Raw genomic sequence first — 18,947 nt, 5'->3', positions numbered from 1 at the left:
TGATTTATAGGTTGCTTTTTGTATTTGATTCTTTTTTTGTTTATTCAATAAATATTAAAGTACCTACTATGTATATCCTAGGTGATTTTTTTTCTGATTTTTCTTTTAGTTCATTAATGATCCCTTGAGCTGTCTAGTCTACTATTATGCCTGCCTACTGAATTTAAATTTCAATTATTGCATTTTTATTTTTAGAAGTTCTATTCATTTTTTTTTTCCCTTCAATCTGTGTCCACTTTGTAAAATATTTTTCTGACCCCTGAAGTTATTTTCAAGCTTGTCTAGTAAAAACTTCCATACTTCATAGTCTATGCTTAACAGTTCTCAGCTTTGAATTTGGAATGCTAGGTAGGATCTTGATAATTCTGGGATCCATTCCTGCTGTCTGTTTCTTTCTCATGGTGTCTTATTTCCTGTCATGCCAAGTGACCTTTGGAAATTTATTTGTGCAAATAATATGAGGCCAGAGACTTTAAAAATTTTTTTAATCTACTTTTAATTGGAGACTAATTGCTTCACAATGTTGTGTTGGTTTCTGCCATACATCAGCATGAAAGAGCCATTGGTATAAATTTGTGGGCCAGAGACTTTCTTCCAGGAAAATTCTGCATTTGCTTTGCCTGTTGCTTGGGAGTGCTACTAGTGTGAGCCTACTGAGTTTAAGGGCCTTGAGTGTCTCAGCTGTCCAAGCAGCTGACCTTAATGAAGTCCTCCTGATTTTTTCTCTATTGCTGTCTTTTGAGAAAAGTTTGAAAAGAATAAAAGGCTATGAGAGGGTAAGGGTTTGTTTTTGGTTCACTTTAACCTTGCAAGTGTGGTCATTTGGTCCACCAGTTTTTGGTGGAAAAAGTCTGTTAATATAAGTTTTGTCTTTGTATTTCTTACTCTTTGTTAGGTTATTTAGAGAAGTTTTTAATTTAATTTTTTAATAAGTGTTTGTTTTTATTTGTTTTGTTTTTGTTTGTGTTGGTGCTTAGTGTGGCATACGGGATCTTTCCTAGCAGCTCGAGGACTCTCTAATTGTGGTGCCTGGGCTCAGTAGTTGTGACCCAAGGGCTTAGTTGCCCCGAGGCACATGAGATCTTAATTCCCCGACCAGGGGTCGAACCCGTGTCCCCTGCATTGGAAAGTGGTTCTTAACCACAGGACCATCAGAGAAGTCCCAAGAAAACTTTTTTAAATGTACATTTTATCCAGTGTTTATAGTTGTTTGCCTTTAGTGTTTCATTTTAAATAACCTAGTAACACTCAGATGACCATTATATCTACTACTGTGGGCAGGAATCCCTTAGAAGAAATGGAGTAGCCCTCATCATCAACAAAAGAGTCTGAAATGAAGTACTTGGGTGCAATCTCAAAAACAGCAGAATGATATCTATTCGTTTCCAAGGCAAACCATCCAGTATCACAGTAATCCAAGTCTATTCCCCAATCAGTAATGCTGAAGAAGCTTTAGTTGAATGGTTCTATGAAGACCTACAAGACCTTCTAGAACTAACACCCAAAAAAGATGTCCTTTTCGTTATAGGGGACTGGAATGGAAAGGTAGGAACTCAAGAGATACCTAGAGTAACAGGCAAATTTGGCCTTGAAGTGCAAAATGAAGTAGGGCAAAGGCTAACAGAGTTTTGTCAAGAGAATGCACAGGTCATAGCAAACACCCTCTTCCAACAACACAAGAGATGACCCTACACATGGACATCACCAGATGGTCAGTACTGAAATCAGATTGATTATATTCTTTGCTGCTGAAGATGGAGAAGCTCTATACAGTCAGCAAAAACAAGACGTGGAGCTGACTGTGGCTCAGATCATGAACTCCTTATTGCCAAATTCAGACTTAAACTGAAGAAAGTAGGGAAAACCACTAGACCATTCAGGTATGACCTAAATCACATCCCTTATGATTATACAGTGGAAGCGAGAAGTAGATTCAAGGGATTAGATCTGACAGAGGGCCTGAAGAACTATGGACGGAGGTTCCTGACATCCTACAGGAGGCACTGATCGAAACCATCCCCAAGAAGAAGAAATACAAAAAGGCAAAAGGCTTTTCTGAGGCGGTCTTAAAAATAGCTGTGAAAAGAAGAGAAGCAAGAGGCAAAGGAGAAAAGGAAAGATATACGCATTTGAATGCAGAGTTCCAAAGAATAGCAAGGAGAGATAAAGTCTTCATCAGTGATCCATGCAGAGATATAGAGGAAAACAATAGAATGTGAAAGACTAGAGATCTCTTCAAGAAAATTAGAGATACCAACGGAACATTTCATGCAAAGATGGGCACAGTAATCCAAGTCTAGGCTTCTAGGCCCCAACCAGTAATGCTGAAGAAGCTGAAGCTGAATGGATAGAAATGGTATGGACCTAACAGAAGCAGAAATATTAAGAAGACGTGGCAAGAATACACAGAAGAAATATACAAAAAAGATATTCATGACCCAGATAAGCACGATGTGTGATCACTCACCTAGAACCAGACATCCTGGAGAGAAATGAAAGCCTTCCTCAGTGATCAGTGCAAAGAAATAGAGGAAAATAATAGAATGGGAAAGATGAGAGATCTCTTCAAGAAAATCAGAGATACTAAGGGAACATTTCATGCAAAGAGGGCACAATAAAGGACAGAAATGCTATGGACCTAACAGAAGCAGAGAATATCAGGAAGAGGTGGCAAGAATACAAAGAAGAACTATATAAAAAGATCTTCATGACCCAGAGATAACCACGATGGTGTGATCACTCACCTAGAGCCAGACATCCTGGAATGCGAAGTCAAGTGGGCCTTAGGAAGCATCACTACGAACAAAGCTAGTGGAGGTGATGGAATTCCAGCTGAGCTATTTCAAATCCTAAAAGATGATGCTGTGGAAGTGCTGCACTCAATATGCCAGCAAATTTGGAAAACTCAACAGTGGCCACAGGACTGAAAAAGGTCAGTTTTCATTCCAATCCCAAAGAAAGGCAATGCCAAAGAATGTTCAAACTACCGCACAATTGCACTCATCTCATATGCTAGCAAAGTAATGCTCAGAATTTTCCAAGCCAGGCTTTAACAGTGTGTGAACCATGAACTTCCAGATGTTCCAGCTGGATTTGGAAAAGGCAGAGGAACCAGAGATCAAATTGCCAACATCCACTGGATCATCGAAAAAGCAAGAGAGTTCCAGAAAAACATCTGCTTTTGTTTTATTGACTATGCCAAAGTCTTTGACTGTATGGATCACAACAAACTGGAAAATTCTTCAAGAGATGGGAATACCAGATCACCTGACCTGCCTCCTGAGAAATCTGTAGCAGGTCAAGAAGCAATAGTTAGAACTGGACATGGAACAACAAACTGGTTCCAAATTGGGAAAGGAGTACGTCAAGGCTATCTATTGTCACCCTGCTTATTTAGCTTATATGCAGAGTACATCCTGAGAAGTACTGGCCTGGGTGAAGCAGAAGCTATAATCAAGATTGCTGGGAGAAATATCAATAACCTCAAATACGCAGATGACACCACCCTTATGGCATAAATCGAAGAAGAACTAAAGGGCCTCTTAATGAAAATGAAAGAGGAGAGTGAAACAGCTGGCTTAAAACTCAACTTCATGGAGAAGGAAATGGCAACCCACTCCAGTATTCTTGCCTGGAAAATCCCATGGACAGAGGAACCTGGTAAGCTACAGTTCATGGGGGTCCCAAAGAGTTGGACACGACTGAGCGACTTCACACACACACACAAAAACTCTTAGAAAACTAAAATCATGGCATCCAGTAACATCACTTCATGGCAAACAGACGGCAAAACAATGGAAACAGTGAGAGACTTGATCTTTGGGGGCTCCAAAATCACTGCAGATGGCGACTGCAGCCGTGAAATTAAAAGACGGTTACTCCTTGGAAGGAAAGTTATGACCAACCTAGATAGCATGTTAGAAAGCAGAGACATTTCTTTGCCAACAAAGGTCCATCTGGTCAAGGCTATGGGTTTTCCGGTGGTCATGTATGGATGTGAGTTGGACTATAAAGGAAGCTGAGCGCCGAAGAATTGATGCTTTTGAACTGTGGTGTTGGGGAAAACTCTTGAGAGTCCCTTGGACTGCAAGGAGATCCAACTTGTCCATCCTAAAGAAAATCAGTCCTGCACGTTCATTGGAAGGACTGATGTAGAAGCTGAAACTCCAGTACTTTGGCCCCCTGATGTGAAGAGCTGACTCACTGGAAAAGACCCTGATGCTGGGAAAGATTGAAGGTGGGAGGAGAAGGGGACGACAGAGGAGGAGATGGTTGTATGGCAATACTGATTCAATGGACTTGAGTTTGGGTTGTAAAGATCTTTTTTGTATGGTTCTTCTGTGTATTCTTGCCACCTCTTCTGAATATCTTCTGCTTCTGTTAGGTCCATACCATTTCTGTCCTTATTGAGCCCGTCTTTGCATGAAATGTTCCCTTGTTATCTCTAGTTTTCTTGAAGGGAAATGTATATGAGTGCATAAAAATATAGGGTGCTGATTTTTTACCCTTATTGGGTTGGGCTCCTTCATCATTATTAAAAAGTCTCTAGTAATTGCTTGTTCAAATTGCTTTGTTTGAAATTAGTATAGCTACATGAACCTTTTGGTTAGTGTTTATCATGGTCTGATTCTTCATTTTACTTTTAACTTTTTTGTGACCCTTTTATGTAAAATATAACCTCATTGACGCAACCTGTTTTTAAATACAGATTCAGTCTTGGTTTTTTACTTAGAGTATTTAGTTCATTTACTTTTAAAGTGGTTACTGATATATTTGATTTTATTTTTCCCTCTTTTTCTTTTATTTCTATTTTCATCCTCTTGTTTTATCTTTTGTCGTTTGCTGTTTTTTCAGTTAATCAGGTCTTTCTTGTTTTTTTTTCCTTCGGTTTGTTTTTTTATGTATGTGTTTCCTCTTATTTCAGTGGTTACCCTCAAGCAGGGGTGGGAAGCTGTTGCTTGCAGGCCAAATCCAGTCATCCTCCTGTTTTTATACGTAAAATGTTATTGAAACACAGCCATACTCACTTGCTTACATATCATGTTATCATTGCTTTAACACTGTAGTGGCATAATTGAATAGTTGCACAGAGAGACTGCATATATGTAAGGTTTGCAAAGCCTATAATATTTCCTATATGGCTGTTTAGAAATAGTTTGCTTGTTTCTACCATAGTGGTGTGGTTCTTAAACTTGATCTTGAATCAGAATCACCAGGAGGGTTTTGTTAATCCAGAATTTCTGATTCACTAGGTTTGAGTGGGGGCCTCATAATTTGCATTTCTAACAGATTGCTCAATGATGGTCAGCTGCTCGCCTGGGACAACATTTTGAGTTCCACTGCCTTAGAGGTTACAATCTTTGTAACCTATTGCAAAGTTACGTCTTTGACTTACTTCAACCTACAATAAATCACTGTGTTTACTACTTCCACATTAATGCTGAAAGCTTTAGAACCCTTTAAGCTTGCTTACCTCTTAGCACTATTTTATAACAATCTTAAGCAACAGCTCAAATGTCTGCGACAGTAGAATGGATATTAATAACTCATGGCACATTTCATGCACTAAAAAACTTGAAGCAATGAAAATTAGTCTTCCAAACATTTTATTGAGTGAAAAGAACCTAGGTACTAGAGTATCTATTATTTGATTCCTTTTGTATAAAAGTTCAAAAATGGGCAAAACTGACTAGACTAGTTAGCTTTGGCAGAAAATAGCGGCTTTGGGGCAATTCACTGAGGGTGCTTACAGAATGTTGGTAATGATCTCCTGGTCTGGAGACTGGTTACAGTAGCATATTCATTTTGTGAAAATTAATTGAGCTGTATGCTTTATATACTTTTCTCTGCCTTGTTTTGATAAAAAGGGAAAAATTAATTTCCTAATAGTTTTAGAATGTTAAGAGTTAATTACTTTTAAGTGGTAGAAGTATTTACACATTTCAGTTCTTGTGTGTGTGTGTAGGAGCAGAGAGCCCTGTTTCCATGGGAACTCCTGGCTGCTCACTGTTTTAGTACCTCTCGCTCTGTAGATTTGTATATATACTCTGTCCCTCTTAGCTGCATTTATAAAGAATAGGGTGGTGGTAAAAAAAAAAAAAAAAAAGGTTTATTTGAGATTATATTAATGTTTTTTAACAGAGCAGTCTCCATAAATTTAATTGATCCAAACTGGCTCCCAGTAGCATATTGCTAAAAATATGTATATATTTTTTAACTAAAATATATGTTTTTCCTACAAGTTGTACTGTTTAAGAAAAACACTTGCTGAAATGTAATGTGGTTTGTCTTAGGGTAACTATTTGATTCTTTTTTTCCAGTAAATAAAACCGTCTTAACAGTTGTCTGGTATTTTTTTAAATACATTTAGTAGTTGAACTTGCAGTGGTTTGTAGGGATGATTCTGTTTTACCTGATTTGGGTGTTTGGGTAGGTAAGGGATGCAGACTGAAAGGAAGAGCTTCTGGCATATTGATCTGAAGCCTGTGGTAAAGCTGCTTCTCTGCCTCACCCATCTTGTTTGTCGTGGTTGGTTTGTGCAGGGTCCTAGAGAAAACCGTCTTCTCAGACGAGTAAAATGCATGCATCTTGTGATTTGGAGGGCGGATTGGGGATGGGAGGGATCATTTTATACGAGGAGGTTATACTAGTGTAGTTATTCATAAATAGTCTAAAAGGAGCTTTGTAGAATATTTTTGAATCGTTGATGAGAACAAATTGTTCAGTTTGGTTTCTGTGGCCTAAAGAAACAGCAAATTGTAAGATTGCAGAGTTAATTATGCACAGTAACGAGCACTGTGATACTCCGTTTTTTACTGATGCAATAATAAGCACTCCAGCAGAACAAACATTGCAGAAAAGGTTATTTTCTCTTTGTATAAATTTTCATGTGGATTAAAGAGAAGGCAATATATTTAGGTTTATAAACCTTTAGTATTGAACACCCTTGAAATTTTTGTTCTAGACTTAAGGATTGCAGCTCCGTGGAGAATTTTTTTAAATACATGGAGAATTTTTACCTTTCATCTGGCAGTAGCTGCCATAAGATGATGTCACCTTGTAGCTGATTGGCTGTTACAGCACCTAGGGCAGGGAAGAGAAAGAAAAATGCCGGCACAAACCTCAGTGGTGGTTCTGTGGTTGTTGCTGTCTATTTTTGATAGAATCTTTGATTAGTATCAAATCTATTGTATTTGGCCATGTGAACTATCCAGAGCATCCTAGGGTGAGGGAAATTAAGAGCTTTCAGAGGAATGAGGCGACTGATTTGCAAACGGATCTGTGATTGTAAGTTGCAGAATCTGGGTATAAGAAATAAGGCAGGGTGTGCTGGAAGATGCACTATGGGAGGAGCTGGCAGAAAATGCTTGTATGAGTAGCAGAGAAATGAAAAATGCTTCTTACTACTCTTAGCGTTAATGTGTTTGGTTTTATGTTTTGACTTAATATATCTAGGTAAGAACTAAGATAATATTGTAAACTGATTTTAAATTATACTGGGTTATTTTATATAGTGTTAGTATATAAATGCTTATTCAAAGGAGCTTTATTTTGTATTATCTATCTTAGAAAGTAATGACTTTATACATACCTTTTTTGATTTTTGAGTCTTATAAGAGGAAAATTGAGCAAAGCTTGGTTCTCTTAAATTACATTTTTCTAACACTTTGTGCAGATAAAAGCTTTGATGATGAAGAATCAGTGGATGGAAATAGGCCATCATCAGCTGCTTCGGCCTTCAAGGTTCCTGCACCTAAAACATCCGGAAATCCTGTCAACAGTGCAAGGAAGCCTGGTTCAGCAGGTGGCCCTAAGGTTGGAGGTAATGTAAATCCATTTCAAATCTGATGTGCATGCCTCATGCCCTTGATATGGCCACACATACTTAGAACTTCAGAGGAATATGTTTATTCATGACTGCAGCAAGATTGCAGAGCTAGAGGATCTGTTGCAGCACTCGGAAGAATGTGCTGCCTTTCCGAAAACATTTAAAATATCGTATATTGATATTTCCTGTCAGAATATATGTGAATTTGTGTTTTCTTGAGATTATTTATTTTTCAGATGCCATTAAAAGATATTTAAGGGAGTGTTAGGGGTTTGGGTCTTTTTGTTTTCAAAGAGAAAGTAGGTTTTTCAGAATTTGGCTATTTTCAGGTGCTTTAGTTGTTAAAGTACTGATTCATCTATTGTTCATATATATTCATCTAGGGCAGGAGTCTTAAATACTCTAACATTGGAGAAATGATTAAAGATACTGGGTATTGAATAATCTGTCACAATAGGAAATGGGTGGTGGTCAAGTAAAATTACCTCAAAAATGTTTTCTGGATTAGATAATAATAAATAGGAAAAACCAGGTTTTATGGCAATTATACAACACATAGTATATTCTTTGATCATATTAAACTTTTTAGCATAATTTTTTTATCTTTGAATTTTTTATGAGTAGTTTTTTCATCCACTAATTAGAAAGCTGTATTTTTAAGGTGCTAGTTCTGCCAGGTTTTTACAATAAAATGAATTCTATAAGAAAGAGGGTAAATATTTAATGCTAAAAAGACAGTAGTTACTTTCTCTTTTTTTAATTAATAAATTTATGTATTATAATTTGGGAAAATAGATTTTTCCTTGTTTATGATAGCTAGTGGGAAAGTCATGGTCTTCAGGATTTTGTTTTTTCTCTTTTTGTCTACAGTTCTTTTATTAAAAACAAAAAGGAAAGAAAAATAAACTGTATTTTGACCAGGTTCTATAAGTTGTGTTTTCTTGATCTTTCTATACAACCAAATGTTATTTTCTACGTCATAGGATATTCTAAACACAGTAAAACTATTCTAAATATTTCATCTTTTAAATATCTTTAATACTAGCAAAAAAAAAATGGTATGGTATATACATGTATATTTGCATGCATATAAATAACTTCTCTGGATATTTTGAGTAATTTATACTTAAGTATTTTAATCATTTTCTTTTTGTTTTGCAATTTTAGGGGTATATTCTCATTCTGTAGTCATTATATCCTATTACATGATGTTTATTATGGATTCTTATCTCTGGTATAAAGTTAATGACATTCTGTGGTGGCTTACTTTTGTAACAAATGGCTACCTTCACTAATTACAGGGGGAATATGTTTTCTTTATTTTGACTTATAAGTTTCCAATCTGTGATATTATGATATTTTTTTTTATGAAATTGTCTTGACTTAAAATGGATTAATATTTAAAACGCATGGTGAAAATATTTAACATTTTTGTGGCTCTGAGCTGGTGGTTTATAATTAGCTGTGATTTTCATGTTCTATTTTCTTTTCTTTGATGAAAGTTGAGATTGTAGTTTACCTACTAAAAGTCACTTAATTCTGATGTTAATCAAATTGATAAAATCAGATTTCTTTTTAAAGAAGCAAAGACTTTCTTAACACCATACTCCCTTCTCTGATTTGTAATCCTACCAGATAGAAGAATGTAGGTAGCTTTCAGGATTGTCATCATTAATCACTCATACAGAGTATGCTATCTATTTTGGTGTCAGCCTTTTTGATAAAAACAAGGGATACGCCTTCGTTTTTCCTTCATTCCTCTCTTCCTCCTCCTCATTATTTTGGCGATAGCATATTCATTCTGCAATTTTTTGTTTGTTTGTTTCTTTTGTTTGCCATAGCTCATTTAGGTTCACTGCCCATTTTTCTATCTAAGAAAAAAGCTCTTAGCCAGAAGATACTGATATTCCTTCAGAAATTAATGCTATTCTTGGCTGTCAGTCCTTTGAAAATACAGCTTTCAACTTTTTTGTTCTTGGCAGGGGCTTACTGATTTTTAAATCAGTCGCAGATAGTTTTCTTAGAGTTGTAGAATCTTTGAGTTAGAAGGGACTTTGGGAGTCATTTAGTTAAATTTACTATTTAAGTATAGCAGTCCCTTTCACAGTATTCCTGATACGTGGTTGATTATTCAGCATCTGATTAAGTGTATATTCATGGATTAAATTTGGAACAAAAACCATCTGCAGTACCACTACATAAGACATAATCAACTTTGTTCCAGTTATTTTTATGGTTACTTTTCCAATTATTTTTACACATACAGATATTTTTTTAAGAGGACAGGAATGGCATCCTTCATAGTTTTGTATACCTTTTTTCTTTATATTAATACTTAACCCTGACCATTTTCTCATTGTCTTAAATTATTAATTTAAAGCTATTCATGGCTAAATAATATCTAGGTTTGCTTTCATGTTTTCTGCTGTCATATGCCATCATTCTCTTATGTATATATTTCAGCACATATCCAGCCATTTCTTGGAATAAATTTTTAAACTACTGAATCAAAAGGTACATGGATTGCTTATGCTCTTTCAGTTTGGCATAGTATCCTTCATAAAAGTTATAAGCCATTTCAAATCTGGATAATTTAATTCTTGCTTTATATTACTTAAAAATCTTCTCCTTGTAACTTAGGCAGAGAAGGTGGATTATTTGTTAACATATGCTTTCAAATACTTGAGGGTTGTCCTGCCTCTATTATGACTATTGTGTTTTCTAGACTGTACATTTTATTTCTCATAACTTTATATGGAATAATGGTGATTCAGTCCAAGCATTTTGTTTGCTACTCTGTGATATGTAATAAATAGGTATGATTAGTTCCTATTTGAAAGAGTACAGTAGGTAGAGGTATATAATAGTGGTAGAAGCCAATCACAGTTCACTGTGTTTAACAAATTCTTTTCAGGTTAAGATTTCCAAAATAAAAATAAAGTGAGCTTCTTTAGAACCCTGATTGAATCTACTTTGAAGTTTTGGAGTTTAATTTACTTCTCCCAGAGATATATGTCCAGATTAAAGAGATGTACGCTATTTTTAGCAAAGTAGCCTATCCAGTTAATTAAAGTCAGTAGGACCTGTGTTTAATCTTTAGTGTTAGTTTTGTTTTGTTCTTTGGCTCAATGTGCCAACCTGTTCTCATACTGTGTGGCCTCTAAACCAAGGAGAATTTTTTAAAAGATTATGGGTTGCTCCATATTGATATACCATTGCTATGAAAATCCATGTTATGTGGATATCAAAAGTGTCTTTATGCTTTGCAAATTAGAATAAGGATAAATTGAATTCCCTTAAATAGTCCATTTTCTGAATAACATTTGTGATTTCATAGTAGGAATTTAGATAAACACATTTTCCCTTCTTTTGGCTTAATGACTTCAATACAATTGGTGAATATACTTGATTATTTCAAATATTTACATTTCTATAGTATTTTAGTCAGTAATTTTTTTCAAAAATACTAGGGACTGTTTTTATGTATGTTTTCATTTAAGCCTTGAATTTAATAAAACTCAAGTTTTATTAAAACTCTGAGTTAGGTACTTTATTATCTCAGTTTTACTGATGAGCAAACTATAGTTTGGAGAATTTAAGCAACTTGAACTGGTCATGCTTTTAATAAGTGGGTAAAGCACAAAAATCATTTTGTTATATTGCCATCAGTACTGAACTCACTAAACTTTAGATCCTAAAGCTCTGAAGTTAAAATCTATGGGAATCATCACTATTTTCAGCATCCACAAATCAGTCATTTTAAGCCTCAACTAGTGTGATTCCCAACAAAGTAGAATATTTGGAAATAAGCAAACTAGTAATTTTTCATTATAAATGGAAATGCTTTTTTTTTTAGTGTTTTCCTCTTTACAATTGCTTTTTTTTTTCCATTTTTTTTATTAGTTGGAGGCTAATTACTTTACAGTATCGTAGCGGTTTTTGTCATGCATTGACATGAATCAGCCATGGATTTACATGTATTCCCCATCCCGATCCCTACAATTGCCTTTTTAAACCTTATCTTCTTAGTTAAAATGTCCCTATTCCTGTACCAATTATTTTGGCTTTTTAAAAAATAAAAATAGAGTTAGATGATGATATAATTGCTCTTATTTATAATTCATACCAGATTTTGAGGTTAGTGATTTTGTTTATAATTCATACCAGATTTTGAGGTTAGTAATTTGTCACTGAGTATTACCTGTCTTACTTGTTTTATTATTTATGTCCAAATATCTATTTTCTACAGATTATGCTAATCATTCACATTTATTCTTGTCATGCAAACAGCAGAGTTGTTTTCCCTTTTAAACAAAATCAAGATTGTGAAAATTGGTATATAATTAATAAAACAAATCTCATAGAATTTGTTTAATCTTGAAATCTGAATTTTTAATTTGTAAACCTTAGTCTCTTGTTTTTGAAATTATATAAAGCCAAGTAACTTTTCTGTTTTCTTATTTTGTTTTGCTTGCTTTCTTCCTCTTTTCTTCCCCTTAATGACTGGGAATGACTACCCAGAAGATTTTAGCCCTGAAGTTATCTTAAAAGATGGTACAACCCCAGTTCAGATGAAGAGACTCAGAAAGTAAATGATATATCCAAGACCAGTTAGTTATTAGCAGAGACAAGACAAGAGCCCAGTGTTCGGCCCACTGTCAAGGGCTCTTTGGATCATCTCTGGGTCATCTCCTCCTTCATACTACATGAGATACGTATTTCTTATTTTTATCCCATGTAGCAAAACACTATTACATTTGAAATTTAGGGATTGATTCTGTCTTAAATTGCTGTGAATCCCCTCTCATTTATTCATAAGATGCCCTAGTGCGCTCTCTCTTAACTTTGGTTTTAAGATAAATATGATTTGAATAATTAACTGGTAAGTAGTTAAATATAAATCAATAAGCTGCCTAATTGCCTGGTATGTCTAAAAATATATGTGTTTTACTACAGTTATTTTCTCTGACCTGTTTCATTTTACCTGTTGTGCAAAACTTGAAAAAAATTTCATTGTGCAAAATTTATTTTATGAAGCATTCAGAAAGTTTTAAGAGAAGGGAGGAAGTAGTATATACAGCCAGACTATTTTGATTGAAATTAGTAGGCATATTGAAAACCCACTCTCTTCACAGATAAGTTACTGTTCTTAGCTACATCTTTGTGTAGAGCCTACTATGTGTAGGGCTTCACATCAGCCACTGAGCAAACCATCAGAATGCTAAAGAAAAAAAAAATGGGAAAGAAATGACAATATCTGTCCATGCTCATTATCCCACCAACTAGTGTTAATGCTTGTTAGTGTTTTGGCCTTTCCACACTTCATTTGCCTGTACTTTTTGACTTGAGATTTAAATGTTAGAAAACTATAGTGTCATATAGGTAGGCAAATTGATTTCAAAATTTGTCTCAGAAAAGATTGCAGTATCATTAACATAGATCACACATGGGAGGGACTTTTTCCATTAGTTAGACTTGTTATACTTGGTCCATATAAAGTAAAAGTTTTCAATAGTAATAGCTTAGAATTCCAAGCTTATATTTATCACATTATATTATTGAATTGATAAGCATTATTTCTATGATGACCATGTTGTACACTTAATTTTTTAATTAAAATTTTAAATTTCTTTTTTTAGAATTAATTTTTATTAGAGGATGTTTGCTTTACAATGTTGTATTGGTTTCTGCTTTCAGCAAAGTGACTCAGCCATACGTATATGTGTGTCTCCTCTTTTCTGGGTTTTCTTCCCATCTAGGTCACCACAGAATACCGAGTCAATTTCCCTGTGCTCTACCATAGGTTATTAGTAGTTATCTGTGTTATGCACAGACATTTTTCCTGTTTGGAATCAGTTTCTGTGTTTCTTAGTAATGCAATGCATTGTTTGATTTTTTTCTTTCTTTTTTTTTTTTTTTACCTAAAAGGCATGTTGTTATTGTTTGGTTGCCGAGTCATGTCCGACTCTTTGCCACCCCGTGGAAGGTAGAGCCTGCTGGGCTCCCCTGTCCATGGGATTTCCCAGGCAGGAGTACTGTAGTGGGTTGCATTTCCTTCTCTAGGGGATCTTCCTGACCCAGGGACTGAACCTGCATCTCCTGCATTAAAGGCAGATTGTTTACTGCTGAGCCACCAGGGATGCCCATGAAACATTTACTGATTGTTAACAAGTCTAACATTAGAGAAATGTTTAGAAAAAAAAAATTCATAATGTCTTGCCTCTCTAATCTCTTTGTCCTAAGTAGCCAGTATTATCTATGATATTCCTTCCATATCTTATTCCATGTTTATTTGTGTAGGTGTTCAGATTAGATTTTATTTTTGCTCACATTAAACGTGCTGTTACTTTGCAACTTGCTTTTTTTCCCACCACAAAACATATTTTCGTTTATAAACATCAAGAATGAGAGCTATCACATTTTTTTAATAATGTAGAGTATCCCACATTATTGATATACCATGATTTAATAAACCTTTTCAGTGTCAATGTCATTCACATTGTTCACAACTTAATGCCATTATTAAGAATGCAGGTCTCCATGTACTTATATATTTGAACCTTCTGGTACTTCTAATCTGTAGAATTGTTTTGTTTGTTGTTGTTAATCGCTAAGTCATGTCCAACCCTTTTGCGACCCCACGGACTGTAGCCTGCCAGTGTCTTCTGAAGAGAATACTCTAGGTTACCATTTCCTTCTAGACTCCTTTCAATGAGGTTGCTTGTTTTTCATTTTAATAAAGACATTATTTTACCTTCTCCTGCATTGAGTATAGCAGCTTCATTAATGGTCATTTTGGTGAATGACATTTGGCGAATGTCGCCTGGTCCCTCTTTCTTTAATTCGCGTCTACCTGTCCACCCGGGCAGCAGTGAGCAAGTGTTTACTGAGAACTTTTGCAGTCTGCTGCTACTTGTGTAACCTCTAGGAGACATCAGGGAATGGAACCAAGACCTGTCCTCCTAGAGTTTATGTTCCAGTTAAATTTGGAATATTTGAATTTATTAATGGCAATTAGCATATCCTCTGTGTGAGTTATAATTTATTATTTTATTTTTAACAATTGGACTCTTTTATCTTCTCAACAATTTGTTACAATTTTTAAAATATTAGGCCTTTTATGCTCTTATTATAAGTCACCAATATTTCCTCAGTCTCTCTTTTGTCTGTGGCATTTTTATATCAAAATTTTAAAATTTTGTTTTGGAAGGTAAAATATCTGTCCTTTTTTTTACTTTCACATTTCCTATATTGTATAAAGACTATTTTGACCAGTCCCAAAGTTTATACAAATAGTCTAATTTATTCTAAAACATAAAATTATTTTATGTTAGTTTGTTCAGTATATATGAAATTCTTTTGTATAAGGTGACAGTATATTCATTTTAATTTTTTCCTCAAGCATGGGCAAGTTATTGTCTTTGCAATTAGATGAAACATTCTTTACTCCATTGAATTGAGATAACTACTAACTGTGTGGTTTTGATTCCTGTAGTTTCTTTCCTTTTTCCCTGATGTTAATCTATACTTACTGTAGCTTTTTAGTGAGCTAGAATTTATGTAGCTATTTGTGAAAAATTTTTAGCTATGGCAAAGTTGGCATACAGCAAATAATCGTCATCCAGATTTAACAGCTAGCATTTCACCATATTTGTTTTAATCATCTCCATATAGATATATTCCCACACATACTTTTTTCAAAACTTAATAGTTGGAAAGTAAATTGTTGACATTACAACATTTCAGCCATAAGTACTTAATATGAAACTTCTAATTCTTAAAAATGTCTTCTTTATAACCATAATACCATTATCATATGCCGGAATATTTCATAGTATTATGTATAAAACAATTCCTTTACCAATTTTTATACCCCAACATTGACTTTTTTAAAAAAGAGTCTAAGCCAGTTGTCTTTTAAGATTTTTCCATATTGTGGATTTGTCTGATTTCTTTGTGGTGATATTTAACTTGTTCCTTTGAGCCCTTTTATTTTCTATAAATTTATTCTTTTAAATTATACACCTCCTTTTAAGCATTTCTGCTCTATACTCAAATTTCTTCAAATATCCTAAGAATATTTTCAAATAACAAGTGATTCTGTGGCGCCTGAAAGAAAAATATAGTGTTTCTTAGTTCAGGAATGCCCTCTTCTGTTGGTATAGTGAAATGCAACTTCTTTTCTAATTAATACAAGGGGGGTTTCTATTATGCTTCTGATTCTATGACACCATCTTGTTTCAGGAGAACATTTATCTTCCCTTCCTTTATCCACCAGGCTTTGAAGGGATACCTCCCTCGTCTAGGTGCTGCTTATCCCTGGTTCTACAAGGACGCATACTTGATACCTGCATGCTCCACTGACAGGATCCTCCTCTTCCATACAAATTCCTTGGAATTTTCTGTCCAGCACGGGCTCCTGTAGTTGACATTGCTGGTTGTAGGATGTTTATATTCCCCATTTATCTATAAAGAGACAGTTGAAGTTTGAAGTGAGAACGTGTATAACAAGTTATGTGCTCTGGGCAGTTTTATTTGTTTTTTTTTTTTTGGTCATTGTGTTTTGGAGTATTTCGTAGAACATTTGCTTTGAAATTGGATGACTACCATTTTACTGTGTGAATCAGAATGTCTACTGTTAAGTTTTAAGATTGCTTTTTTAGAAAGTTTTAAAATTTCCCTTCAAAAGGAAATAACTTTTTAAAAATAGGTAATCCGTTATCTCAGTCTTTTGTTGAATTTGAGGACATTATTATTGAATTACTTTCCCTGTTAATCTGAATCATTTGTCATCTTTCAATTTTTTTTTATACATTTGTGGATCTACTTTTGAGGTGTGTATTTTGTCGTTTGATTAGTTGGTCTATCCCTGCACTAAAACCTAATTGTCATCTTCATCTTAGTTTTGTAAGTCTTGATTTCTGGTTGGGCAGGTAACTTCTACCTTTTACTTACAAGGGTTATTTCAACAGTTTTTGGCCCATTGGTCTTCCAAATAGATTTTAGAATCAGCTTGACAGTTTCCACAAAAAATCCTGTTTGAGGCTTGATCATGGCAGTACTTTGGGAGGGCTGGACATGTTTATGATACTGAGATTTTCTGTCCATGAACAGAGAGTATCTGTCCTCTAATTTTAGGATTCCTTAATGTCTTATTAAAATTTTATCTTTATTTCCCTCAAAGTTTTTTTATTTTGTTTGTTTGTTTGTTTGGTTTGGTTTATTTCTAGATACCTGAAAATGTTTTTCTTTTATGGTAAAAACATAATATTTTGTTAAATTATAAAACTTTATTGAAAGAAATTTTAAAAGGCATGGATAAATGGACATGCTACATTCCTGGATAGGAAAACAGTATTACAAAGATGTTAAGTTCTCCCCAGATTCATCTACAGAGTCAGTGCATTTTCTTTTTTAAAAAATAGAGGTATAATTGACATATAAGATTAGTTTTAGTTGTATAGCATAATGATTCAAGATTTGTATATATTGCAAAATGATCACCATAATAAGTCGATTTAACATCCTTTACCATACATAATTGCAGAATGTTTTTTTCTTATGATAAGAACTTTTGATATTTACTCCCTCAGCAACTTTTTCTTTTTAACTTAGTTTTATTTATTTTACTGCACTAGGTCTTGCAGTGTGTGTGGTCTAGTTCCCTGACCAGGGATTGAACCTGGGCCCCCGTATTGGGAGCTCGGAGTCTTAGCCACTAGACCACCTGGGAAGTCCCACAACTTTTAAATATGTGATATAATATTAACTGTAGTGACCATACTGTACTTTACATACCATGACTTAATTTATTTTATAATTGGAAGTTTGTATCTTTTTACTCCCTTCACCTATTTCATCTACCCCTTGCCTCTAGCAACCACCAGTCTGGTCTCTGTATTTGTGCTTTTTTTTTTTTTTTTTTTTTAGTTCACAAATAGCGAGATCATAGTATTTGTCACTCGGTGTAATTGCCCTCAAGGTTCCTCAGCATAGTAGTTTTTAATTTAAAATTTCTAACTTTGTTGCTTGAAGCATGGAAACTAAATTAATTACATTTTGATTTTACAACTAGCCACCTAGGTAAATTTTAATTTTTAAATGATTTTGCTATATATTGTTTTGAGCTTTCTATCTGCCCCAGAGTCTGGCAAATGATAGCCAGCAGCCAAATATGGCCTTGCTGTCTGATTTAAGAAATAAAGGTTTATTGAAATGTAGCCACACTCATTCATTTGTGAAGAGTTGAGTAATTGCACCACACACCGTGAGGCGTAAAATATTTTTTATCTGGCCCTGTTCAGAAAATGTTTGCCAACCTCTGATTTAGACAATCAGACCATTTTTAGGTAGTTTTGTTTTCTTCATTTTCAGTGCATTAACTTTTTTCCACTTGTATTCATATTTAAAGATTAATTTTCCTAAGTACACAATTAGATTTACAGTTTTTTCTTTTGAAACTTTTGAGGATATTAATGTATTCTCTCTGGCTCCCACTGTTGCTTTGGAGAAGTCTGTTATTCCGTTCTAGGTGATCTCTTCTTTCTTTGGTGACTGACTGGTGTTATGCAGTTACACCACAGAGTTCTAGGTGTGGGTTTCATTTTAATTATCTCATTTGGGTTATGTTGTGCATCCTGAGTCTATAGATTCCTGGTTTTCATGAATCTTGAAAGTTCACAGCCATTATCTTTTTGTGAACATTTCCGTTCTCTCTCTCTTTGAGGCAGTCTGATTAGATAGAGATTAGAACTTCTCATGCTGTCCTCCATATCTTTTCATATACTTCCATTTCCTTATTTCTCTCTGCCACATTCTGAGTAGTTTATTCAGGTGTATCTTCTAGTTCTCTAAATATTTCTTTTGTTTAATCTTTCAGTCAGAGTTGGCTTTGTTTTATTTTAATTTAAATAGTTGTATTACTGCATTCTCCTCCCCCCAAATAACCTGTTTATTCCTGTTATCTTTTGTTGATTGGCATCTTTGTGATTCTATCCATATTATTTCTTTAAATATTATTCCCACATATATTAATATTCTGTAGTTTGTAACTAGACAGTTTTCATATCTAAACTTCTAAAATTCCATTCTTTGTTCTCTGTGACTTAGTTCTTAATGG

General features: G+C 34.5%; 1 protein-coding gene across 5 annotated transcripts in view; it reads left to right on the top strand.

Moving 5' to 3' along the window:
• CLASP2 (cytoplasmic linker associated protein 2) overlaps positions 1-18,947 on the top strand; it is a 168,075-nt gene that overhangs the window by 46,190 nt on the left and 102,938 nt on the right. For all 5 annotated transcript variants that reach the window (XM_065932944.1, XM_065932948.1, XM_065932947.1 and 2 more), the window contains exon 8: positions 7,676-7,822. In XM_065932944.1, the coding sequence (XP_065789016.1) occupies positions 7,676-7,822 (147 nt within the window). The remainder of the gene's footprint in view (positions 1-7,675; positions 7,823-18,947) is intronic.

Source organism: Muntiacus reevesi, chromosome 4 (genome assembly GCF_963930625.1).
Source record: "Muntiacus reevesi chromosome 4, mMunRee1.1, whole genome shotgun sequence".
In the NCBI taxonomy this organism is placed as follows: Eukaryota; Metazoa; Chordata; class Mammalia; order Artiodactyla; family Cervidae; genus Muntiacus; species Muntiacus reevesi.
Note: the sequence above shows the minus strand (reverse complement) of the source record. Positions and strands in the feature narration are given on the sequence as shown.